The sequence below is a fragment of the Staurois parvus genome, unplaced genomic scaffold (genome assembly GCF_062004578.1).
Source record: "Staurois parvus isolate SC_StPar_1 unplaced genomic scaffold, SC_StPar_1.0 ptg000032l, whole genome shotgun sequence".
Taxonomy (NCBI): domain Eukaryota; kingdom Metazoa; phylum Chordata; class Amphibia; order Anura; family Ranidae; genus Staurois; species Staurois parvus.
This window is the reverse complement of record NW_028317828.1, coordinates 2570036-2597663: the sequence shown is the minus strand read 5'-3', so window position 1 is coordinate 2597663 and position 27628 is coordinate 2570036. Positions and strand designations below refer to the sequence as shown.

At 45.3% G+C, this 27628-nt stretch overlaps 1 protein-coding gene across 2 annotated transcripts in view; it reads right to left on the bottom strand.

Annotated features, from left to right (window-relative positions):
* The window catches only part of LOC149470742 (transmembrane protease serine 4-like), a 165215-nt gene that overhangs the window by 27560 nt on the left and 110027 nt on the right, over window positions 1–27628 (bottom strand). For both annotated transcript variants that reach the window (XM_089660883.1, XM_089660882.1), the window contains exons 7-9: window positions 18929–18969; window positions 15083–15245; window positions 14826–14992 (exon numbers count right to left, since the gene is read on the bottom strand). In XM_089660883.1, coding sequence (XP_089517009.1) covers window positions 14826–14992; window positions 15083–15245; window positions 18929–18969 — 371 coding nt within the window. The remainder of the gene's footprint in view (window positions 1–14825; window positions 14993–15082; window positions 15246–18928; window positions 18970–27628) is intronic.

The window sequence follows — 27628 nt, the reverse complement described above, 5'->3', positions numbered from 1 at the left end:
TGAGATAAGGGCCTGGACTAATGATAGATTTGATAATGCTGGTTTGCACTCCACCCCCTTTTGGGAAGGTTTATCAAACCAAGAGAAGAGTGAGCGAGAGAGAGAGAGAAAAGGATTAAAAAAAAAATTAATAAAATTATGGCATGGAGTACCCCCCACCCCAAATCCATAACAGACCCTTATCCGAGCATGCAGATACCGCATGTCTTCAAAGATTTATTTCCTTTGTTGAATTGCCTGCTTGGTTCACACTAGATGAGATTTAAAATTGTGCTTTTTGATGGCAATTTCACCGTATTTTCTGTACATTTACCAATGAGTTATTGCGTTTTCAATTGTGTTTTGCATTGCGGTTTCTATTGTAGTCTATATGTGAAATCGCTACAAAATGCTGAAAACGTTAGACAAGAACTACTTTTGAAATTGTGCTGCAGCAAATCGCTTACGATAAGACACTCACATCCACATTCATTAGATCTGATATCAGGTACAATTTCAATTCCCAAATCGCACCTGAAATCGTGCACCCTGGATGCGACTTGGCATGCGATTTGCATGACATGCTACTTGCAAATCGTATGCCAAGTCGCACCCTATTGTCTGCTATTAGAGAAGTCACATGGGTGCGTTTCCGACACTGATTTCTAAAGTAGTACATGTACTACTTTTGTGGCGATTTGCATAGATATCTGTGTCAGATGTCTTGCAAATCACAAGGAAATTGGCATCTTCACAATTTCTAAATCGGCTTTGATGTGACCGGGGTGTAAGGCCTTTTTATGTTTGATTTTCTGAGTGTTTTTCCGATTTATGGGAAATGCTGCATACTAGCCAAAGTGAATTGACATTTTCAGTATTGCATGCGAGATGTGGTCATGTGACTGCCTTAACTCATGCAATAATCTGGAGTGAATTGTGCCCATAGGGACAAGAAATGTTGCCAATAGGGTTCCCTTTTACATCCCTGTTCAATGTTCTGTTGTATGCTGCACAGGTACACTTCACTGTGGCTTTCTGACTCTGATTTGTGGGGCCTGTATACCAAGGGTTAACGAAGGTGGGAAGAGAATTAATCAGGTGGAAACACTTTCTCTGACTCTGAATGACAGTGGTGGGTGTGGCCTACCTTATATAAAGAGATGCAGTAGTGGCTGATTTTTGCCTTGTACAGGCCACATTATTTTCTGCAAGTCCTTCTCTGTGGTGGTTTGGAGAGGAAGAGATTTTGTGGTGAATTGCCCCAGGCCACACTCACGCACTTCCACCTGGCAGTACTAGGGTTGTTGGTTCAAATTCCTGCCTGGAGTTTGCATGTTCTCCCTGTGCCTGTGTGTTTCCTCCGGGTACTCCGGTTTCCTCCCACACTCTAAAGACATGCGGGTAGGTTAAATGGATCCTGTCAACATTGGCCCTAGTATATGTATGAATGTAAGTTAGGGCCCTTAGATAGTACACTCCTTGAGGGTTAGGGACTGATGTGAATTTACCACTTATATATGTAAAGCGCTGCGTAAATTGACAGAGCTATATAAGTATCTGAAATAAATGTACGAGCACCCCTAACACTTATTTTTGCTAGCTATATAATATGCCAAAATCTTCCTTGTTAGAGTGCACATATGGAAGTATGTCCAAAATAACAAACCAAAAGCCCCCTATTTCACCACAAGACCATGTTATGTACCAATGAATAGGTCATGTTCATTGTCCAGCTAGCTATTCTTTTTCTACAATCCTCTTAACAGTAATAAATTGGGCCCCCAATTTATGATGACTTTGGGCCTTTACTGGCAAATATATATTCGCCAATGTCATATACACAGTATAGCTGCAAGCATACATTCACCAATGCCAAATCCACAATAGAACTGCAAACATATATTTGAGAATGTCATATACACAATGGAGCCGCATGTAAAATTGCTATGGTGCACAAATAAATGCCAAGACGGCTGTTGGAGGAGGTGCTAGAGCAGCTGTCATACCGGAAATACGCCATGACGTTTGGGGAAGGACGTTTGCACACACCCGGAAGTGGTAGTGGGGAGTGTTAGTGGATGGGAGTGTAGTTAGGAGAGTTTAGTGGTAATTTGCAAATCTATTTTTTAATTTTGTGAATTGTTCTTTTGTGGAATTCCAGACCACATCTGGGCATGGCGAGATGGCTGTTCTCCACCGAGGAGCTGATCCTCATTTGCCAGGGAAACATTACTAATAATTGTATTTTCAGTTGAAAACATGTCCAATTCCTAGATCCATTGAGGTACATAGCAGAGGTTCAAGGTTCTTCCTAACTATACAAGGGGCACAGACACAAGCATACACCCAGGGCCACTGTTAGATATCATGGGACCCCGTACAGCATACCTGACAGCCCCCCACCGCCAGAGAAAATATCCAAATTATATTTATGATAAAAATACACTAAAAACATTATTAATGGACATAATCCCAACCATATTCCTGTGTAAGCTAAATGATAAAACTGTACTGAGTTCATAAATAAAGCTGTGTGTGTAATTGAGGTCTTGGGGCTCATGGGTGCTGTGGCCTGTAGAGTGGGAATCAATGGTTTGTTTTTGTCGCTATCGTCGTTTGCAGGCAACCTATGTTACACTATGGGAATGCTGTAGTGCATAATTTGACAAGCATATGGGTGCAGGTGTACAGCCCTGAACACAGTGAGCATTCAGGCCCACTTCCCCACGCCTTCACACCTGTCAGATTAAAACCTGTGTTCATACAGCTGCTGTGTCCCCATAGTGTAATAGGTGGCTCTAGCCACACAAACAACCCACTCATTCATGCTGTACAGGCCAGAGAACCTGTGTGAATGGGGCATTTTTTACTTTTTTTTTTCCTCAGTTCATTAATTTCAATGGGCTGCCTAACGTGTGGGAACAGGCAAAAATACTGCAGGCATATTATTTTAAAAGTGTGTTGCACCTAACCGAACAGTAGTGTGGTGCCATGCATTTTGGTGGCTGTGAATGGGTCTGTTTTTAATAGACGTGTGTAGGTGTAATAACGTTTTCATCATGGTACCTGCGCACATCTGCAAAGGGCATTACATTTCTTTGCTGTGCTGGAAAATGTGTGTTCTTGCATGCATTTCTGCACCACCAATGGTGTGAACAAGTCCTAAGGACCAGTTCACACTAAACAAACAGTCTAGATGTGTTCCTGATGTGTTTTTGCATGCCCTTTTGGCATGCATGTTTAGTGTGTTCCAGTACATTTTGGATGCGTTTTGGACACGTTGCATTGCATTTTTGTATCCCTTCCAGTTAGTTTTTTCTACTTTCTTTTTATTCAATTTAATTAGGGACATGTGCGTTTTAGTACATTCAAGGGTGTTTCAACGCGTTACAGTACAGTTCTATGCAGAAACAATGCAGCGTGGTCAACTTTGTTTACAGCACCTGCAATGCACTGAACATGCAAGTGCTGATGTGAACTATGACATTGACAACCATATAACCTTCTTTCTGTGCATTTGTGATGCCGAAAAAGCAACTGAAACACATGTAGTGTGAACTGGCCCTAAAGGTTATTATAGGGAAGGGAACCGGACTGACCAGGATTTGTGAAATTAATCAGACTAGTGGTGAGATACTGTCAGGGATCCCCTCGATCCCCGCCGTGATGGTCCCAGCGCAGGCGCAGTATGCCGCCCTGTGCAGGGACGCGAGCTCTAGGTCCAGGCTGGCCGTGGCGCGCGAGTTCGCGCATGCACAGTAGGAGCCGCGGCCGCCCTCTGGGCACCAATAGCAGCGCAGGGCGCGATATTTAAACGGCCTTGAGCTGTCATTCGGTGCCTTCTGGTCTTGTCCTTGCCCTGCATCCTGTATCCTGAACCTGAACCTGTACCTGTAAGTTGCTGACCCGGATTGTACCTGACCACTGCTGAATTCTCCTGCCCAGACCCTTGCTTGCCTGACCTCCCTTCCATATGTCCCCTATTGGATCTGACCTACTGTTGATGACCTGGCGTGTGACCCGACTATTCTCTGCCCGCTGCCTTGTACCGTACTGTCCTCCCCGTTACCGACCCGGCTTGCCTGACTCTGCACTTGCTCAGCCATCCATCCATCCCTCTCAGTGGGGTCTCCAGACCTCCTCATATCAGGCTCTCTCCCGTGGGAGCCCCTGGCGAACACCCCTACCACTGACGGGTATCCTCAGTAAGCACGACCTGGTCCCGTGGTACTCCAAGTCCATCCCCACCATCAGGGGCCCTGGTGAACAAGTACTCTGGGACTTAGACTCCGTGCGCTGGGGACGCCTGATTAGTGGAGTGCTAGTGGTGTCGCCGGACGGTCCCTTACAGATACAATCAGCAATAACAATGTGAGATCTGAGCTGTAGCTGATAGAAAATGAGACACATTCACTTGATCAGTAAATAAATAGTTAAAAAGAGTGGGGCATGATCCATAGATTTGCATATGGGACAGGTGATGATGGGGTGGGGGAGGGGGTCAAGTTGTATAAGGAGACAGGTTTAAAAGAAGATAAAAAAAAGTTACAATGAAATATACACAGCATGAAACTTACACATTTCCAACTTGTCAGAAGAACAGGACGCAGGTAAGATTCACCCCCTTTCCACTATCTAGTCATTAGGCAAAATCTTAACTGATTGATTAATATTACTGGCACAACCCAGAAAATTGATCTCCATTTTTTTAACATTCATAAATGTCAAGGAGCTTATAATCTAAGGGCAGAAACTCAGTCATGTATTAGGCCCAATTAATCTAACAGCATGTCTTTGGAGTGTTGGCAGAAACACATCCATACAGGGAAAGCATGCAAACTGGGATGCAGCCATGGCTGGGATTAGAACCCATGACCCAAGTGCTGTAAGTTTTGAGTTCTAACCACTAAGCCATTGTGGGAGACAAAGTTTGAGCTCCAATGTAGAATAGTTACCGTACATTGTTTAAAAATGATAAAGCGAGCGCTGGTCAAATTATATAGACAACTAAAATGGTATTACACAAGATAAATATAAATCTAGGTATAGATATGAAGGTAGCAGCTAGCACTCAGGGTATTGGCAACAGTCCCAGAATAGAAATATATTAAAGTAATAGTGCAGCGCTATAGATGCATGTTATCAATCATAAAAGCATGTAAAATCCAAAAAGTGCAATAATTTATTTCAGGTACTTATATAGCGCTGTAAATTTATGCAGTGCTTTACACATATATTGTACATTCACATCAGTCCCTAACCCTCAAGGGGCATACAATCTAAGGTCCCTAACTCACATTCATATACTAGGGCCAATTTGGACAGGAATCAATTCACCTGCCAGCATGTCTTTGGAGTGTGGGCGGAAACTGGAGTACTTGGAGACAACCCACGCAAGCATAGGGAGAACATGCAAACTCCATGCAGGAGGTGCCATGGTTGGGAATCAAACCCGTGACCCATTTACTGCAAGGCAGACGTGCTAACCATTAAGCCACTGTGCCGCCCATTAATGAGGATGTACACTGGTAAATGGTGCTAAAAAAAAGTTCATATAATCATTCCTGAATAATGGAATGTCCTCCTTTAGCACCATTTACCAGTTTACATCATTATTGCAATTGTTTGCACTTTTTGGATTTTACATGCATTCATTATTGATCACATGCATTTATAGCACTGCAATATGACTTGAGCATAGAATAGTTACATGATTAAAGAGAAGGAAGCTATATCATTATATTGGGAAATTAGAACTAGACATTCCAAATTATTTGAGATGTAAGTGTGAAAATGTTTAACATTTGAAAATAGAATGTATGACATTCATTAGGAAATGCATTAGTTGTCTGATCATTTTGGAGAAACAGCAAAAAAAAAAATATATAGGTGTACTTTTTATTTTACATTCTAAGTATTCTCATATGCAACCAGAAAAATGCAAACGGGACACAGCCCGCGCCTGTGCGCCACCTAGCAAACATATCAGGTATTGCACCTAAAAATGTTCCAGACGCGATTCCACATTTACTAACAGGAAAGTAGTTGCTTTTCAATGAGATTGCTAGACGCCTCTCAGAAGACTGACAGGTCTTAATTGATTTAATTGAGTCTGCCTGAATGTTCAGAGTCTGCTGGTAGACTCAATTCTTAAATCAGGGTCAATCTGTCCACAGGTTAGCCTGCTCTCAGTTTGTATAGTGCTACATTGTAGAAGGCTCAGATTTGGAGTTAGGGACCACAGTTTACAGAGATGCTGTAAAGGGGAGTATGGCTTCACATATATTGAAATTGTACACTACAAGTGGTTGAAACAGTTTGGTTAGTTTTTGTTTATTTTTTGTTTTGCTCACTGGTATGAAAGTGTGTTGGGGGACTGCTGCAAAGTTTTTTTTATGGCTGTCCATGTCCCATTTGGATGGATTCTCCTGCATATCTTGTCCTATACATGTAAAAAAAGTTTTTTGGAACACTTCTTTTTCTGTGTGGTGACAGACTCTGTAGGCGAGGTATTACTCTAATTAGGGGTGGGGCATTCATATATTATGGATGTGGTTGTGGTAATATGGCAGCATGCTAAGCATGTCGCAGGAAAAGTGTGTGCGGTATATTGGGTGTGGCTTAAAGGGGGTTTGATTAAATAGAGTTTGAGATGACTTACATAGTGCAGAATGTGGTAATGTTAAATAGGGGATGTACAGTGCAAAATGAGGGAGCATAGAGATGGCTGGATGGAGGTGTGTATGTGTGTGCAAGATGGGAGATGACCGGATGGAGGTGTGTGTGTCTGTAGGAGGTAGATGACCGGATGGAGGTGTGTGTCTGTAGGAGGGAGATGACCGGATGGAGGTGTGTGTGTGTGTGTATGTAGGAGGGAGATGGCCAGATGGAGGTGTGTGTGTGTATGTCGGAGGGACATGGCCGGATGGAGGTATGTGTGTGTATGTAGGAGGGAGATGGCCGGATGGAGGTGTGTGTGTGTATGTAGGAGGGAGATGGCCAGATGGAGGTGTGTGTGTGTATGTAGGAGGGAGATGGCCGGATGGAGGTGTGTGTGTGTATGTAGGAGGGAGATGGCCGGATGGAGGTGTGTGTGTGTCTGTAGGAGAGAGATGACCGGATGGAGGTGTGTGTGTGTGTGTGTGTCGGAGGGAGATGACCGGATGGAGGTGACTTTGTGTAGGAGGGAGATGACCGCATGGAAGTGTGTGTGTCGGAGGGAGATGACTGGATGGAGGTGTGTGAGTAGGAGGGAGATGACCGGATGGAGGTGTGTTTGTAGGAGGGAGATGACCGGATGGAGGTGTGTGTGTGTAGGAGGGATGAAGGTGTATGTATAGGAGGGAGATTACCAGATGGAGGTGTGTGTGTAGGAGGGATGGAGGTGTGTTTGTAGGAGAGAGATGACCAGATGGAGGTGTTTGTCAGAGGGAGATGACCAGATGGAGGTGTGTGTGTGTAGGAGGGAGATGACTGGAAGGAGGTGTGTGTGAATGTAGGAGGGAGATGACCGGAAGGAGGTGTGTGAATGTAGGAGGGAGATGACCGGAAGGAGGTGTGTGAGAGTGTAGGAGGGAGATGACCGGATGGAGGTGTGTGTGAGTGTAGGAGGGAGATGACCGGATGGAGGTGTGTGTGAGTGTAGGAGAGAGATGACCGGATGGAGGTGTGTGTGAGTGTAAAAGGGAGATGACCGGATGGAGCTGTGTGTGTGTGTGTGTAGGAGGGAGATGGCCAGATGGAGGTGTGTGTGTGTGTATAGCAGGGAGATGACCGGATGGAGGTGTGTGTGAGTGTAGGAGGGAGATGACCAAAGGTGTATGTGTGTGTAGGAGGGAGATGACCGGATGGAGCTGTGTGAATGTGTGTGTGTGTAAGTGCCAGAAGCCCAGATGGAGGTGTGTGTGTGTAGGAGAGAGATGACCGGATGGAGGTGTGTGTGAGTGTAAAAGGGAGATGACCGGATGGAGCTGTGTGTGTGTGTGTGTGTGTAGGAGGGAGATGGCCAGATGGAGGTGTCTGTGTGTGTGTGTGTGTGTGTGTGTGTGTAGGAGGGAGATGGCCAGATGGAGGTGTGTGTGTGTGTGTGTGTGTGTGTAGCAGGGAGATGACCGGATGGAGGTGTGTGTGAGTGTAGGAGGGAGATGACCAAAGGTGTATGTGTGTGTAGGAGGGAGATGACCGGATGGAGCTGTGTGAATGTGTGTGTGAGTAAGTGCCAGAAGCCCAGATGGAGGTGTGTGTGTGTAGGAGGGAGATGGACGGATGGAGGTGTGTGTAGGAGGGAGATGACCGGATGGAGGTGTGTATAGGATGGAGATGACCGGATGGAGGTGCGAGATGACCGGATGGAGGTGTGTGTGTGTGTGTGTGTGTGTGTGTGTGTGTAGGAGAGAGATGACCGGATGGAGGTGTGTGCGTGTAGGAGGGAGATGACTGGATGGAGGTGTGTGTGTAGGAGGGATGGAGGTGTATGTGTAGGAGGGAAATGACCTGATGGAGGTGTGTGTGTGTGTGTGTAGGAGGGATGGAGGTGTGTTTGTAGAAGGGAGATGACCAGATGGAGGTGTGTGAGTGTGTAGGAGAGACCAGATGGAGGTGTGTATGTGTGTGTGTGTGTAGGAGGGAGATGGAAAGATGGAAGTGTGTGTGTGTAGGAGGGAGATGACCGGATGGAGGTGTGTGTGTAGGAGGGAGATGACCGGATGAAGGTGTGTGTGTGTATAAGGGAGATGACCGAATGGAGGTATGTGTGTGTAAAAGAGAGATGACCGGATGGAGGTGACTTTGTATAGGATGGAGATGACTGGATGGAAGTGTGTGTGTCGGAGGGAGATGACCGGATGGAGGTGTGTTTGTAGGAGGGAGATGACCGGATGGAGGTGTGTGTGTGTGTAGGTGGGAGATGACCGGATGGAGGTGTGTGTGTGTGTGTGTAGGAGGGATGGAGGTGTGTTTGTAGAAGGGAGATGACCAGATGGAGGTGTGTGAGTGTGTAGGAGAGACCGGATGGAGGTGTGTATGTGTAGGAGGGAGATGACCGGATGGAGGTGTGTGTGTGTAGGAGGGAGATGACCGGATGGAGGTGTGTGTGTAGGAGGGATGGAGGTGTATGTGTAGGAGGGAGATGACCGGATGGAGGTGTGTGTGTGTGTGTAGGAGGGATGGAGGTGTGTTTGTAGAAGGGAGATGACCAGATGGAGGTGTGCGAGTGTGTAGGAGAGACCGGATGGAGGTGTGTATGTGTGTGTGTGTGTGTGTGTGTGTGTAGGAGGGAGATGGAAAGATGGAAGTGTGTGTGTGTGTAGGAGGGAGATGACCGGATGGAGGTGTGTGTGTAGGAGGGAGATGACCGGATGAAGGTGTGTGTGTGTAAAAGGGAGATGACCGAATGGAGGTATGTGTGTGTAAAAGGGAGATGACCGGATGGAGGTGACTTTGTGTAGGATGGAGATGACTGGATAGAAGAGTGTGTTTTTGGAGGGAGATGACCGGATGGAGGTGTGTTTGTAGGAGGGAGATGACCGGATGGAGGTGTGTGTGTGTGTGTGTGTGTGTGTGTAGGAGGGATGAAGGTGTATGTATAGGAGGGAGATGACCGGATGGAGCTGTGTGTGTGTAGGAGGGAGATGGCCAGAGGGAGGTGTGTGTGTTTAGGAGGGAGATGACGGAATGAAGGTGTGTGTGTTTAGGAGGGAGATGACCGGATGGAGGTGTGTGTGTGTGTTTGTGTGTGTGTGTAGGAGGGATGAAGGTGTATGTATAGGAGGGAGATGACCGGATGGAGGTGTGTGTGTGTAGGAGGGAGATGACTGGATGGAGGTGTGTGTGTGTAGGAGGGAGATGACTGGATGGAGGTGTGTGTGTGTAGGAGGGAGATGACTGGATGGAGGTGTGTGTGTGTAGGAGGGAGATGACCGGATGGAGGTGTGTGTGTGTAGGAGGGAGATGACCGGATGGAGGTGTGTGTGTGTGTAGGAGGGAGATGACCGGATGGAGGTGTGTGTGTGTGTAGGAGGGAGATGACCGGATGGAGGTGTGTGTGTAGGAGGGAGAGAACTGAATAGAGGTGACTGTAGGATGGAGATGACTGGATGGAGGGAGATGACCGGATCGAAGTGTGTGTCGAAGGGAGATGACCAGATGTGTGTGTGTAGGAGGGAGATGGCAAGAGGGAGATGTGTGTGTGTAGGAGGGAGATGACCGGATGGAGGTGTGTGTGTGTGTGTGTAGGAGGGAGATGACCGGATGGAGGTGTGTGTGTGTGTAGGAGGGAGATGACCAGATGGAGGTGTGTGTGTGTAGGAAGGAGATGACAGGATGGAAGTGTGTGTGTTTAGGAGGGAGATGACCGGATGAAGGTGCGTGTGTAGTAGGGAAATGAGAGGATGGAGGTGTGTGTGTCGGAGGGAGATGAGCGGATGGAGGTGTGTGTGTACAGGAGGGAGATGACCGGGAGGTGTGTGTGTGTAGGAGGGATATGACCGGGAGGTGTGTGTGTGTAGGAGGGATATGACCGGATGGAGCTGTGTGTGTGTGTGTGTGTAGGAGGGAGATGACCAGATGGAGGTGTGTGTAGGAGTTAATTGAGCGCATGGAGGTGTGTGTGTATAGGAGGGAGATGACAGGATGGAGGTGTGTGTGTAGGAGGGAGATAACTGAATGGAGGTGACTGTGTAGGATGGAGATGACTGGATGGAGGTGACTGTGTAGGAGGGAGATGACCGGATGGAGGAGACTTTGTGTAGGAGGGAGATGACCGGATCGAAGTGTGTGTGTCGAAGGGAGATGGCAAGATGGAGATGTGTGTGTGTAGGAGGGAGATGACCGGATGGAGCTGTGTGTGTGTGTGTGTGTGTGTGTGTAGGAGGTTGATGACCGGATGGAGGTGTGTGTGTGTGTGTAGAAAGGAGATGATCAGATGGAGGTGTGTGTGTAGCAGGGAGATGACCGGATGGAGCTGTGTGTGTGTAGGAGGGAGATGGCCAGAGGGAGGTGTGTGTGTTTAGGAGGGAGATGACAGGATGAAGGTGTGTGTGTTTGGGAGGGAGATGACCGGATGGAGGTGTGTGTAGGAGGGAGATGACCGGATGGAGTTGTGTGTCTGTAGGAGGGAGACGACCGGATGGACGTGTGTGTATGTGAAGGAGGGAGACGACCGGATGGAAGTGTTTGTGTGTCAGAGGGAGATTTCCGGATGGAGGTGTGTGTGTCGGAGAGAGATGACCGGATGGAGGTGTGTTTGTAGGAGGTAGATAACCAGATGGAGGTGTGTTTTGTAGGAGGGAGATGACCAGATGGAGGTGTGTGTAGGAGGGAGATGACCGGATGAAGGTGCGTGTGTAAGAGGGAAATGAGCGGATGGAGGTGTGTGTGTATAGGAGGGAGACGACCGGATGGACGTGTGTGTGTGTGAAGGAGGGAGACAACCGGATGGAAGTGTGTGTGTGTCAGAGGGAGATGTCCGGATGGAGGTGTGTGTGTGTGTCGGAGAGAGATGACCGGATGGAGGTGTGTGAGTAGAAGGGAGATGACCGGATGGAGGTGTGTGTGTGTAGGATGGATGAAGGTGTAGGTATAGGAGGGAGATGACCAGATGGAGGTGTGTGTGTGTGTGTGTGTAGGAGGGAGGTGACCGGATGGAGGTGTGTGTGTGTCGGAGAGAGATGACCGGATGGAGGTGTGTGAGTAGAAGGGAGATGACCGGATGGAGGTGTGTGTGTGTAGGATGGATGAAGGTGTAGGTATAGGAGGGAGATGACCAGATGGAGGTGTGTGTGTGTAGGAGGGAGATGACCGGATGGAGGTGTGTGTGAGTGTAGGAGGAAGTTGGCCAGATGGAGGTGTGTGTGTAAGTGGGAGATGGCCAGATGGAGGTTTGTGTGTGTGTGTGTGTGTTTAGGAAGAGATGACCGGATGGAGGTGTGTGTGAGTGTAGGTGGGAGATGACCAAAGGTGTGTGTGTGTTTAGGAGGGAGATGACCGGATGGAGCTGTGTGTGTGTGTAAGTGGGAGATGGCCAGATGGAGGTGTGTGTGTGTAGGAGGGAGATGACCAGATGGAGGTGTGTGTATAGGAGGGAGATGACAGGATGGAGGTGTGTGTAAGATGGAGATGACTGGATGGAGGTGTGTAAGATGGAGATGACCGGATGGAGGTGTGTGTAGGAGCAAGATGACCGGATGGAGGTGTGTGTGTGCAGGAGAGAGATGACCGAATGGAGGTGTGTTTGTAGGAGGGAGATGAGAGGATGGAGGTGTGTGTGTAGGGGGGAGATGATAGGATGGAGGTGTGTAAGATGGAGATGACCGGATGGAGTTGTGTGTAAGATGGAGATGACCGGATGGAGGTGTGTGTGTAGGAGGGAGATGACCGGATGGAGGCGTGTGAGTGTAGGAGGGAGATGACCAGATGGAGGTGTGTGTGTGTAGGAGGGTGATGACTGGATGGAGGCGTGTGAGTGTGTGTGTAGGAGGGAGATGACCGGATGGAGTTGTGTGTAAGATGGTGATGACTGGATGGAGTTGTGTGTAGGAGGGAGATGACTGACAGCCATCCCCATCAGATAGAGACCCCAAATGGCTGCTGCTCGCTTACCCTCCCCCAAAAATAAAACCACAGAGAAAGACCGTCAGCCATCATGATCTTCCCACCAGAGATGGCAACACAAAGAGACCAGAAATTGCAGAATTGCACATACTTCTATTTGGGTCCATTGCAGCCTCACATGTACTGCTGTTCAAGGCTCAAGGTGGGCTGGCATATTCCTCTTCACCATTGTGAGGTAGCCACACCTCTCCTCTCTGAGGAGAGCCATGTCCCACCCAATCACTGAGGGGCAAGCGCCACCTGACTTCATGGAAGTAGAAGATCTGAGTCACTGTATGATTAACCCCTGTGTTTCCCCAGCTTTGCGGTGGTGTTTTGCAATAAAGAGTGAACTAGGCTGCTGACTATCTGTGATAGAGCCTAATTTTTGTGATTCTGCCAAGGACAATGGCTGAGCGGGACATTAGTTGATTTTGCGGGCAATTAGGGACTGTTGACAACTATGCTATAGACACAGTAGAACATTGAAATTGGGAGCAAAAAAAAACATAGCAAGCTAATTGTTATGCAAATAACAAATGTCTTGACGGGTGTGTGTTAGTCTGGACTAGGCATTCCTAGGCAGTCTACATGTGCATGTTTACTGTGATTAAAAGAACTAAAATCCAATGAATGAAAGTGTCAAGCAAGGAATAGTTCACCTGGGGAGTAAAGGGCTGGATGATCTCCAGCCATGAAAATTAGGCAGCCTCTAACTAACTTGCTGCAGCTTCTAATGCACACTGTGATATGCTCACAGTGTGCAGTGAAATCAGAGTCAGCAATTTAAGTGCTGTAGAGAAACCTTAGAACTGTGTAAGACTAAAGTGTTTTATCAACATATATCGAAGAATTATGGAGGATCTAAGTATCAGTGAGTTGCAGAAAAGCATTACAACTGTGACACAGGAGACCCCATGTAAGGGGGCAAGCACATGAGACCTACTTGTGAGGTCTGAACATAAGGTGAGAGCATATAATTGTTGGTGAAGGGATATATGCACATGGTGAAAGCATAATTTGGAGGATTATAAAATGCAGTGGAAGGAAAAAGCTGACAATGTTGGAAACATACAGTCACACGAATATACATGTTGGCAAGAATGCATGAACATTTGGGACTTTTTTGTTAACGTATATTTATTTTTCTGGGTATTTTATTACAGTGAATCATGTGTTATCTGTGGATATGTTCATTCATGGTATAAAGCATGATTTAAAATATTTGTACTGTGCAGCACTGATTACACAGATTTTTTTGCAGCTATACACTTGTGGGAACACAAGAAGGTGTGAGCAGCAGTACTGACACTGGCCTAAGTCATGAAAGAAACTAGCAGCAGGGGCGGACTGACGATTTAGGCACTCAGGCACCGCCCGATGGCCCGGGGTCAGTAGGGGGCCCAATGAGATGCCCCTGGTACCTTTCATAGGCTATTTTGGGTGTGGTTTGAGTGTGGGCAAGGACACAGGGGCCTCATGAAAAGCACTAAGGTTTTTTTCTGACAAATTGACCCCAAGAAGTTTTTTAAAAATTTTTTGCAGTTATAAATATTTTTTCTTCTACTATTGTCTCACTTTTACATACGTCATATTTGTTTTGTATATATTTGGTGGCAGCTATTCAGGGGCTCTCGCCCTAAGTGATTGCGCTGAGAATTTTCCTTTTTTCATTGAAATTGGGAGGAAACTATTCAGTCTCAGGTCACTTAAGAAGAGACATGGCCACTCAATGAACTTGGACGAGAAGCGGTTTAACCTGAAACTGTGTAGGGGGTTCTTCACTAACAGCAGAAAGGATGTGGAACTCCCTTCCACAGTTGGTGGTTTCTGAGGGGGAAGTGTCATTAATTTAAAATAAAAAACTTTTAGATGGGCATCTTATTGAACACAATATACAGGGATATGAAAAGTGGTAGAGACAAAAATACAGTACATAACACACACACACACACACTGAACTTGATGGACTGGTGTCTTTATTCAATCTTACCAACTTCGAAACTTCCCCCAAATCTAAGTAAATCCTGCCTCTGTCTGTTGTCACTGGTACAAATGTCCCCTTTGAAATATTTCCCCTCGCCCCCTGTTCTTAGTGACAATTCTAAAATGTTTGATTTTCCCATCCATTTCTGTCTTGATGACAACCGTCAGCAGGACATATCAAATGGTGAATCTACACAGGGGGGACACAGACTACAATGAACACTTAAGGGTCTAACTGTTTCACACTATATCCAAAGCTAGAATAGTATTACCTGTAAAGCTGAGATCACTCTTTAGCTTAATTAAGGCAATGTCATTTGGTTTGTGATCTAAAAGGTATGAAGTGGGAACGTAGATCTTCTCCACTGGAGCGGCAAAGAGGTATGCAAGACGTGAATGTCCACACTCAACACGCCATCTATCCACTTGTTGCTGTCCCCTACGCAGAAAACCGGAGAATAATAGCATTTCCAAGCAACATGTGACTAATGCTAACAATTTGATATATGTATATGAACAAGTAATTTACCTTGGGAAACAATGTGCTGCACTGAGAATGATCTGTGGGGTGAGTAAACTGCACCCACATGAATGCTGCCCCATGTACTGAAGGCTGCACTGCCATGGTGCGTTTTCTATGGAGGTATCCTGACCACCAACAATTCGCTCCTTTTTATGGTTAATGCCACAATCTAGAAATGTTAATTAAAAAAGATGGAGTAGAAGAAAAGAAAAACACATTTTATAAAAACATGGAAAGGATTTTTTGGTCATTTTACAGCACAGTAAAGCTTAGTTTACACTTGTGGTTGGGGGCAGTAAAAACATGTGCTGTTTTTAACTGCCCCCATACTGCTAACCCTAAGCTGCAAAGGTAGACACATGCTATAGCCACCCTCCCCGCTAATTAGGCAACCACGTATAATGTACATAAGCACATCTGAGCTCTGTGGTGGTGAATTATGGATTTTAAACTGTATTGAAGCAAAAACACAAAAATATACTATATTGCTGCCTAAAAATCTAGTTGCATTAGATTTCTTCTTTCAGGATTTTCCCCCCTTAAGGCTCACGTTTCTTTTGTGCTTTTTGCAGAAATGCACTACAGTCTATTTAACATGGTTTCCTATATCTATGCTTTCTTAAGCTGCTGCATTTTTGGAAAGGGTCAGGGACTTTTTTAAAAGCAAAAAGCAGCATTTTTGCTACAATAGAGGTCAATGGAGAATCTGCTGAAATGCATGGTAGTATGTTTTTGCCACCTTTTTTGCTGCATTTTGCAGTTTTATTTTGCCCAAAAAAAAAAATTCCATTTTAACAAAAAAAAAAAAAGAGTTGGACAAAACGCAAAATGCGGTATAAATGTGTCCAAAACGCGTGTAGAAAAATGCAAAACAAACTGCGAAAAGCACTGCAAAACAGACAAAAAGCAAACTGCATTAAGTGTTAGCGGAGCCTAATTTTCAAACCTCTCAATAACACTTCTTGTCCTAGGTGAACACTCACTCCTGCACTGTATCCATGAAGACAGGCATGGCTGTCACTGAGGTTAAACTGCAAATATGTTCCTATTGCATGGGGGGCATCAGGAAATTAGCATTTACCAGAAGATGGATAACGTTTTTTTTTCTTTCAGTTTTCTTTTGAGCTGTGTTCACAAAAGTTTACAAGAACTTGCATTTGGCAAGAGCTACAGGTATTTTCTCTAATTGTGGAAAATATTGTTAGCCTGAAAAACAAAAATGAACGCAACCCCAACATCTAAGGGCTGGCGAACTGCAATAATAATTGATTTTTTTGTACTGGGGTTTAAGTTATCCTGTAAGGTACAAGAGAAACACTGCAAGACTTTTTAAAAGATAAACTTGCCTAGTGACTGCCCTTTGAGTCCTGAATGCAAATTTTGACCAGCTCTCATGGTAAAGACCCTTGACCTGGCTCCCACCTGCACCTCATGACTGGTCAATTGCTCGGATGAGTGGAATAACTAGCCAAAACTGATGAATTGGAGGTTGGCGAAAGGGGTGAAATATTTTCAATTAAAGTATCTAGTTGAACTTTGCCATGGTGACCTAAGATTTGGGCTAAACTAATGTGCAGATTTAAAAAACAAGGCATCATTAGCAATTAACATTTTAAAAATGTACCTGTTTAATACTGTATAAATTTGTTTTTTGCTCCCTAATTCCATTTCCTTAATTCTTAAAATGCAAATAGCATAAGTTCTTGAATTTGCGTTTTTACCATCCTCTTGTGTATCCCTGTACAGCAAATGAGCGAGAGAGGGTCAGCAGTAGGAATCACAAGGGTTCTGCTGCAGTGCACCTGTGGACAGCAAATATGCTAATGGGAGGAGAAGGCAGACTGATGACTCATCGCTTTGCAACTCCTTCTTTGTCCAATCATTAGTCTGTTGTTGGCCATTCTGTGCTGTATCTGCAGTCAAGCCTCAAGTATAACTAAAGGCAAAACTTTTTTACTGAGGGATTAGTACAGCTGTAAGTTTTTATTGCTGTCTGTGTCCCCATTAAGGAGAGTCTCCCTCTCTATTTGTCCTGTTTACTAGTATCATTGAAAGTGAAAGTAAATGAAAATTCCAAATTTTGGGTTGTCCCCAGAAAAGTAATAGAGAGGAAATGCTCCAATAGTTGTTCACATGAAATTCCTTTAATTTGCAGGGATTTCCTCTCTCTTCCTGTTTGGCTATGCACAGGAAATGAAGGAAAATCTCCACAATGGGACACAGATGGCGAAAAAAAAAATTCTGACAGGGGTAACCCTGCCTTACTGTATCCAAAATGTGTCAAGCATAAGGGGCCTACTCCTAAAGATACATTGAAAATTTTCAGTTAGTCAGCAGCTGCAGCTGTTGAACAGAAAACCATGTCCCAGATGGGGGGATTCCCTCTATCTTCCACTTCCTTTGTGTGGATGGCAGAATCTGTTGGATTTTATTCTGTTCAGCCTGCTGCCAGTGTATGGCCAGCTTAATATCAGAGTACTGGCCAGGATGGCCACAGGCTCGAATGGCAATAAATCTATTCACAGATGAGGGAGAATTTAAGGATATCTGACTAGCAACAGCATGATCCTGTTCATATGACATCAGTTCTTCTAGAATGGAGACAACATACAACCTCCTTTGTGGACCCCCCTTCCCACCATGGGTCCTCAAAGCAGCTCTGTGGTCTTTTGTAAGTTGTGAGGTGGGGCCTCCATGGATTGGACTTGTTTTCCAGCACGGCCCACAAATGCTTAATTGGATTGAAATCTGAAGAATTTAGACACCAAGTCAACACCTTGAATTAGTTGTGTTCCACAAACTATTCTAGAACCAGTTTTGCAACGTGGTAGGGCAAATTACCCTGCTGAAAGAGGCCAATGCCATCTGTTTCTATGGAGGGGTGTACTTGGTCAGCAACAATGTTTAGGTAGGTGGTAAATGTCAAGTAACATTCACATGAATGGTAAGACCCAGGATTTTCCAGTAGAACATTGCTCAAAGCATCACATTGCCTCCACTGGCTTGCTTTCTTCTCATATTGCATCCTAGTGCTTCCTCTTCCTCAGGTAAGCGATACACATACACCTGGCCATCAACATGACATAAAAGAACATGTAATTCATCAGAACAGGCCTCCTTCTGCCATTGCTCCCTGGTCCAGTTCTGATGCTCACATGCCCATTTTAGGCGCTTTTGGCTGTGAACATGGTCAGCATGGCCACAATGATCGGTCTGTGGCTATGTACAGTAGTGTATTTAGGTTTCGTGCTGCCCTAGGCAACACAACAATCGTCTGCCCCCACAGACACCGACCAACATCACCCCCTCTTCCCCCTCCTGCGGAGAGAACCTGACAATGCTGACATTGACCAACAACACCCCTGCCCCCCACCCAGGAGAGCCTTCCACTACAACTGTGCAGATGAGAAAAAGACACTCTTCTTCACAGCTCCCCAGGAACGAGAGTCAGGCTCTACATACACCATCAAGCAGCCTGCAGGCTCTCTCGGATCCCACCTGCTTCCCATGCATGTGTCCCTTCTTTCATCCCTTCTTCTGGGGCGAGGTGCTGCCCCCCTGAAAGCTGCCACCCTAGGCAAGTGCTTGTTTGCCTTGTGGTAAATATGTCCCTGGCTATGTAGCCCATACAAAGCAAACTACGATGCCCAGTTTTTTCTGCTTTCAACTGCAGGGACAACATGGTTACTTGCTGCCAAATATATCCCCACTGACTTTCAGATTTTGATGAGATATTATGTGTTATTCACTTAACCTGTCAGTGGTCATAAAGTTAGGGTATCAGCTGCACGTCCAGTCCCCTCCCACCTGTAAAAGTGAGATAGATAAGTATGAAGAATAATAAATACTCACCTATGCACCTCAGGGATATAACATTGCCAGACACACAAGTGCTTTTGGAAGATACAATAAAAAAATGTAATTAGTCACATTGTACTTTTATTAAACTTAAATAATATGCTTTCACATAATGATATATTAAGTTGACACTGAATGCAACACAATCCAACCAATAAGCCGTGAAGCTTACTGGATGTTACTTTCAGCCAGATACAACAGATTCATATTGGATGCCATCCTGTGGCTATATTATGCACATTATTTTTATTGTCTTCATATCAGGGACCACTTAGCCACTGTGTGGATTTAGTTTTTAAAGTGGAACTGTAGTCAGAAAATTAAGTCCTGCTAAATCACTTCATGCTAGCCCCTTTTTTAGGTATTTTTTCACCCTGCTCTGCACATGCTCAGTTGTTCTCTCATTTTTGGCACTTTTGGTCCTACTTTTGGTCCCTTAACAAGTGGGAGGCACATATGCAAACTGTTGTAATTCCTACACTGTTCACCTGATTTGGATGTAAATACCCTCAAATTAAAGCTGACAGTCTGCAGTTAAAGCACATCTTGTTTGTTTAATTTCCAATCCATTGTGGTGGTGTATAGAGCCAAAAATGTTAGAATTGTGTCGATGTCCCAATATTTATGGACCTGACTATATTCCCATGGGGAACAAGTTTAAAAGGCTAAAAATCAAACCTATGTGGCTTAGGGCCAAAGTTAAAAAAGCTATAGATAATAAGAAAGAGCTTTTATTAAATATAAAAATGAATGAATGCCATCATCGTTTAAATATTACAAAGAGGGTGGCGTGGCCGATGATGGAAGGCTGAAGACGCGTCCCACTGAGCTCTGTGCCCTCCCGACCCACACAGGCTATCTACACTGCCTCTACACCAGTCATCTTCATCTCGGCATGCAGCTCTCACTCTGCAGATCCTGTTGAGCCACACCAGAGCTCCATTCAGTGGTATTTGCTCCATACAGCCTCCCCTGAAACCCGGACCATCAGGGACAAGATGGCGCAGGGTCGTACACCGACTAAGCTGCGGACTACCTCTACGGCCTCCGCACCCGCCCCGGCTGCCTGTGTCGCCACCCAAGCCCCACTGACTGCTCACCAGAGGAACCTATTGGGGATAGGGACACTGTTCAGCCTCTGCATGCACCCTAGTGTGCTGGCACTCTCCTGCCCATGAGATCGGTCACCAGGGAGTCACCTAGTTCTGGGACTGCAGCTCTCCTCACTGCTTTCTGGGCAGATTTTGACTGCTGGGCTTCTAAGCTAGAATCCTCTCTCCACCAGGAATTAGCTGCTTTGAAAAAGCAAGTATTAGCCTCCACTTCTGCCATCTCGGCCCTGTGTACCATCCAGGAGGACCACGCTTTGCGAATTCGGGCCTTAGAATTGGCCTCCTCCTCACACCTTACGTGCCTTCACCAACATCAGCTTCACATAGAAGACGGTGAAAATAGAAATCGCAGAAACAATATATGGATACAGGGGATCCCTGAGGCAACTTTGGGGTCAGACCTGAAACCTACCATCACCGCTATCCTTAACCAGGTATGGAGAGGCTACAACACCCATAGAATTAGACTGGGTACACAGAGTGGGGGGCCCTTTCAGTAACCTGTCAGATCGTCAGATGTCCTATGTCGAGTGCATTATTACACCTTGAAAGAGGACATTATGTGCAAAGCCTGGATGTCAGGCCCGATAAATCTCTATCAGATTTATCCAGACTCACCCTTTACATAAGAAGAGTGGTCAGACCTCTACTGGATCTCATCTGTCAAGCTGGGGGTACTTACACTTCGGGACAACCATTCAGCATTCGGGCCACCCATGGTGACTAAATTTCTGCTTACTGACCCTGACCAACTATCTGACTTTTTCCTGTTTCTGGAACAAGATCCAGTGGATATTCCCAATTGGCGATACCCACCAGAGGATCTCCGTCACCTTCCCGGTATGACCACTCTCCAGATCTCGAGCTCGTTCTGTGGAAGTAGCACCCTCCCAACCTGGGACACCTGAGGACTGAGTTACCATCTTGCAGTGAGCAACGACCTCCATCTTTCTCCCTAAGTGGTTCTTTTTTTTTTTTTTGCACGAACTGTTTGTTTGTATCTGGGGCTGGCCTCTCAGTGGCCTTTCCCATTACAGTATATTTGCCTTAGGTGTGAAGCGGCCTTTACTTGTTCTATTGTCTATCTCACTGGTATTGTCTCCACTCTGTCCATGACCCTTGAGATGCCCTCTGTGCTCTATACTCAGGGGTCTCTTTGGCCCTCTTCTTTGACCACTGGGCCCCAATTTCAAGTTGACTGCGGTCGCCCACCACTCCTGGAGGGTGTCCCTGGGGTGGGGGGGGGGGGCCTGACTCGGGACATCTGAGGATGCTATTATTCCCTTTTTGCTACCCATTTGTCCCGAGGTCCTGTTTTGCATATTTAGAAAACCCTTCCCTGTGCCCTGCAGGACTACTCGGTTGACTGGTTTATTTTATCTGTACTGTTTATTATATGCTTGTCCATGTTTTGTTTTTCTGTGGTCTCATGCAAGGTGCCATACCTGTGCTCTCGCCCTTCCTAGTATGCCAATATGCTCTCTTACGGGTATCATGTACTGTGCGAAATATATGCCCATTGTGGAGTTGGGAACACATCTCAGACTATCCAGACTTGACCTCGCCTCCTCCATAGGATAGGCACGGTTGTGCCTATATCGTGAGATTTCACGTAGCACCCTGTATTGCAGACACTTTAGTTACCCTTGTGACATCTCTAATAAGTGTCCATTTCTTTTCTGTTTTCTCCCCGGCTCTCCCTACCTCCTTCCCTTCTTTCGCAGTCTGTTCCCCCCTTTTGTTTCTTTTTTTCCACCCCTACCCCCCCCTTTCTTTTTTTCTTCTCTGTTTTCTTTTTTTCTTCTTGGTTTTTCCCTGTCTACCCCCCCTTTTTTCCCTTCCCCTCCCTCCCTCTTCCTCCTCCCACCTTCTTTGTTTTTCTTCTCTCTCCCCCTCTTCTCTTTTCCCCCTTTTTCTTTTCCCTTTCTTTTTCCTCCATTATTTGGTTCGTCCCCCTCGCTTCACTATGGCACACACTTTGGTATCCCACCTGACATTAAAATTTTTTTCCTACAATGTCAATGGCCTCAATGTTCCCTCTAAACGGGGTCAAATACTATACCAAATGCATAAACAAAGACGCATTTTTGGAGAGGATCCACCCCTTCCTGCTCCAACAGATATTTTAATAGATGGTTCCATAGTACTCATCCAGACCATAAGGCCAGGGGTGTCTCCATCGCAATCCACAAAACGCTCCCCATCGAGCTCCTAGATAACATATCTGACTCACAAGGGAGATATATTTTTGTCAAATGTTTGCTATGGGGTACTAAGTTCACGATTGCTAACTTTTATCTGCCTAATGTTGCTCAGGTTCCTACTATGCTCCAGTTTTGCAGGCGCTATCTGGTTTCGCAGAAGGGAACATTTTCTTGGGATGAGACCTTACTCTCACTCTTGACCCATAACTTGATTCATCCACATCACGATCATCCATCTCCTTCTCTAAACTGCGGCCCTGAAGTGTGCTCTACACGACCTGGGACTGGTCGATGTATGGAGGGTTCTGAATCCTAAAGCTCGGAACTACACTTACAGTATCTCTCTTCAGTCCATTTATCTTATAGTCATATTGACTACTTTCTGGTAGATCACAGTTGTCTGGATTGGTCTCTGGAGTGCAACATAGACACCAGGGTGGTCTGACCACTCTCCGATCTATCTCACAGCGAAGCCACCTTCTACCACAGTTAGGGAATGGACTTGGAGTTTAAATGACTCGATGTTGATAAATGAGGCATGTGTCACTAGCATTTCTGAGACAATCTCTAACTTTCTGCTAGATCACAAGGCCGCAGCTACCTCTCTTCCCTTTCAGTGGGAGGCTTTAAAATCAGTCTTGCATGGGACTTTCATTCAATTGGGCTCTCGTCTGAAGAAGGAACGCTCTTCCTTTATCACGGCAGTGGTATAGAAGCGCCGACTTCTGGAGACTGCCCATAAAAACTCTCCTACATCGGAGGCCCTCGCAGACATGGCCTTGGCCCGCTCTCAACTCTGAGATCTATATGAAGCCTCCGCTCGTACTTTTGCGGATAAAATGGCGCTACACCGTTATAAATTCAACGACAAATGTGGTCGTTCCCTTGCTCATTCTCTCCACCCAAAATCTCATCCACCTTTATTCCCCATATTCAAGGGCCAACGGGAGATAGGCTCTCCAAGCCTTCTGACATTGCGGACGTTTTCAATGCCTACTATCAATCACTATAGAACATGCCACCCCCTACCCCCTTAGACCCCAATACTTCTTTAGACGTGGAGAAGTGTTCTTACGTATCGGCCACTGGTCTCCCTACTTTAAATGTTAATCCTCAATAATTTGAGGATCTTGAGTTGGATCTCTTGGAGGAGGAGGTGGAGAAGGCCATTGTCGCTACTCCTTTGGGTAAGAGCCCAGAGCCTGACTGTTTTACACCCAAATTCTATAAACTGCTTTCATCCCTCCATACTCCTTTTCTCACCAAAGTCTTTAACTCTTTGTCCACTGGTTCCAATTTTCCTAGGCAAACCCTTGAAGCTCATATCACCATGATTCCAAAACCGGATAAAGACCCCTCTTTGTGCTTTAACTACAGGCCCATCTCTTTGATTGGGGTGGACCTGAAAATGTTTGCCAAAGAGTTAGCAAAGAGGTTACTGCCTCTCCTGCCTGACCTCATTCACTTAGATCAAGTGGGCTTCGTCACCGGACAAGAAGTGAGGGATAATACCTTGAAAGCATTTTTCTTAATGGGGTATGCTCATATCCATGGTATCCCTATGTGTCTTTTGGCAATAGATGCTGAAAAAGCATTTGATCGTGTAGACTGGCAATTTCTCTGACTGACACTACAACAAATAGGGTTAGGCACCCATATGTTAGCCAGAATACTGTTCTTGTATTCTTCTTCATCTGCCAAAATCAAAATCAATGGCTCTTTGTCCTCTGCTTTCTCTATCCGGAATGGTACCCGCCAAGGGTGTCCCCTATCCCCTCTCCTCTATGTTCTTACTATGGAACATCTAGTGACAGCCTTGCGCAATAACCCCAGTATCAGTGGCCTGGCAGTTGGTTCTTTGCATTCCAAATTGGCCCTTTTCGCTGATTACCTGCTCCTATTTGTGACGCAACCGTTCGTTTCCCTTCCTTCTGTACTACAGGAATTCCAAACCTTCGGCTGAATCAGTAATTTTAAGGTGAACTGCACTAAATTGTCGAACGTCTCTCTGGCACTGGGGGAACTACAGCACGTATCTTTGTCTTTCCCCTTCAAAACTGGATCCTCGTTATCTGGGCATTCACATACACATGGATTTATCCCAACTTTATTTATTGAACTTTGTACCCCTCCTCAACCAGACTCAGGTGGACCTGTCTTCTTATCTTAACAATTATTTGCTACTGATTGGGCAGAGTAAACACTTTAAAGATGGATGTGCTTCCCCATTTCTTATACCTCTGTCAAACGCTCCCAATATCCCTTTCTAACATGTTCTTCTCTAAATTGTGTCACCTCATCTCCACTTTCATCTGGAAATCGCATCGTTCTAGGATTCGTTGGAATACCCTTTCCCTCCCAAAAATTAAGGGAGGAGTGGGAGCCCCTGATGCCTCCCTTTAAGACACAGCAGCTATTCTTGTTTGAATCCTCGATTGGTTTTACAACCGCTCCAATAAACTTTGGGTCCCGTTGGAACAACTCATAAGCCCCATTGATCTCCAAGCCTTACCTTGGATACCACGTCTATGCCGCCCCAATCCTTCTACCCTTAGTGTTTTCACTAAACATGTTCTTTGCATATGGGATCACGGAATGTCTACTTACTGCCTTTCCAAATATGTGGGGCCCATGACCCCGTTCTTTGGGACCCTGGCTTTCCCCCTGGCTCTTTCTACCTCCTCTTTCATAATTTGGAATAACCAGGATTACAGGAGATTGGCCAAGGTTCTTCGCTCTGACCCTTCCTTACTCTCGACGACCCCTGCTACATCCTCCCTTCCATCTTCGTTCCCCTGGTTTTAACGACAGCAGGTGGTGTAAAATGTTCATTCCTTTTCCTCTGTCTCCAACGTTTTTGCTTCACCGACTGGCTTTGAACAAATCCTGCTCCAATCTGAACCTCCCATCCATGTAGTTTCCCAATTGTATATGGGCCTTCTTTGTGCATTATCCACCGATATTCCTCCTTATTCCCATGCCTGGGAGGCAGATCTACAACTTACCATTTCTCCATTGGATTGGTAAAAATGCTTCATCACGCGCTGTCCCTGGCTTCTAAAACTCAGGAAACAGGCTTCAAACTGCTAACCAGATGGTATAGATGCCCATCGCTTCTTCACCGCTTCGACCCTTCAATCCCCGACACTTTCTGGTGTTGTTAACGCTCACAAGGTACCCTGCTACACATCTGGTGGTCTGGTCCACCTATCCGGAAATTCTGGCAATCTATTTTTGACCTGTATTGTAAACTGATGACAACATCTGTTCTCCCATCCCCGGAGCTAGCTCTTCTTTCCCTACTAACTGGATCTATTAAATCAGTGAAACGGGATATTTTGAGACACCTTGTGGCCGCTGCCCAGGCAGTTATCCCCCGCCACGGGAAGTACACTTCTGTACCCTCCTTAAGTGAATGGGTTAACAAGCTGGACTCTATTCATGACCTTGAATGCCTGTTGGCGCGGGAATCTGAGAAAATGGATCTGTTCTCTTCTATCTGGAGCCCTTGGACCATGTTCCACTACTCTTCTGAATTCCACTCCTGGGTTGTCGGTGTAGCCATGGTGGAGCAGGTATGCCATTCCTGATCCCCCTCATTCTACTGCTCTGTACTGTTTTTTTTTTATTTTTTCCCCACCTTCTCAACATATCTTTTGTCAGATGACCATTCCCCCTATTCTTATACTGCTATTGAATATACTTTGAAATGTGTTCCCGCCCCATACAACTCCTGCCTCCCGGGCCTTGGAGCCCTGGGCTATGGTTTTGTTTTTGATGTGGTTACTCCTCATGTCTGACTGATGTACATTTCTCTCTTATTTTGCTAATCTGACTCAATGTATTGTATGTGTACCATACCTATATTTTTGATTACTGATATACGCGGATTGGTATCAGATGTTTTATTTTGTGCACTTTCTCTTACTGTATCTGTATTTCTTGTTATCATTTACCTTATTGAAAACTCAATAAATTCAGATTGAAAATAAAATATTACAAAGAGTATAACAGAATATTACAAAATGAAATAAAGGCTTTAAAAATTGAAAACGAACGACAGATTGTAAAAGATAGCAGGACCAACCCAAAAAAATTCTTCAAATATATTAATAGTAAAAAGGTCCAGTCCAAGAAATGTAGGCCCTTTACAAAATAATCTAGAGTGGGTGACTGGGGAAAAAGAAGGCAATCTTATTAAATACCTTCTTCGGCTCTGTGTATACAAAGGAGCACGGGAGAGCTCTTGTTCATAATGGGCATGGTATTGGCGCAGCTCCAGATGATCCACATTGGCTCACAATTGATAAATATTTAGACAGAATAAAGGTGAATAAAGCACCAGGACCAGATGGCATACACCCATGGGTCCTTAAAGAATTGAGCTCTGTCATTTCAAAGCCATTGTTCTAATTTTTAGTGACTCTTTAATGACTGGCATAGTACAACTGGATTGGCGTAAGGCCAATGTGGTGGCAATATTTCAAAAGGGGTCAAAATCTTTACCAAGTAATTATAGATCTGTTAGTTTAACTTTTATAGTTAGGAAGATACTGGAGAGTTTAATAAAAGACCACATAGATGAGTTCTTGCTGGAAAAAAATATTTTAAGCAACAGACAGCATGGATTCATGAAAGACAGAAGTTGTCAAACAAATCTGATTTATTTTTATGAGGAGGTGAGCAAAATCTTGGACAGAGGGGTAGTGGTGGGCGTTTTATACTTGGATTTTGCAAAAGCGTTTGACACAGTTCCCACACACGGCTAATGTGTAAGGTAAAGTCTATGGGCTTGGAAAAATCCATATGTAAATGGATAGAAAACTGGCTAAAAGATCGTATTCAGAGAGTAGTGGTTAATGATTCATACTCTGAATGGTCTAGTGTTGCCAGTGGTGTACCCCAAGGTTCAGTGTTGGGACCCTTAGTTTTTAATATATTTATAAATGATATAGGGTCTGGGATTAAAAATATCATTTCAGTCTTTGCAGATGACACCAAGCTGTGCAGTGTAATAACATCCTTACAGGATGTCTTCAACTTACAGCCGACCTCAATGCACTGTTTAATTAGGCAACTATGTGACAAATGAGGTTTAATGCTGTTAAATGTAAGGTTATGCACTTGGGGGCTAAGAATATGCATGCATCATACATACTGGGGGGGGGGGTACAACTGGGGGAATCAATGGTGGAGAAGGATCTGGGAGTTCTGGTACACAAGCTTAATAATGGAATGCAATGCCAAGCTGCAGTTTCTAAAGCGAGCAACATCCTCTCTTGTAATAAAAGAGGTATAGACACCAGAGAGACAGATATCATTTTACCCCTGTACAAATCATTAGTAACACCTCATCTGGAATATGCAGTCCAGTTTTG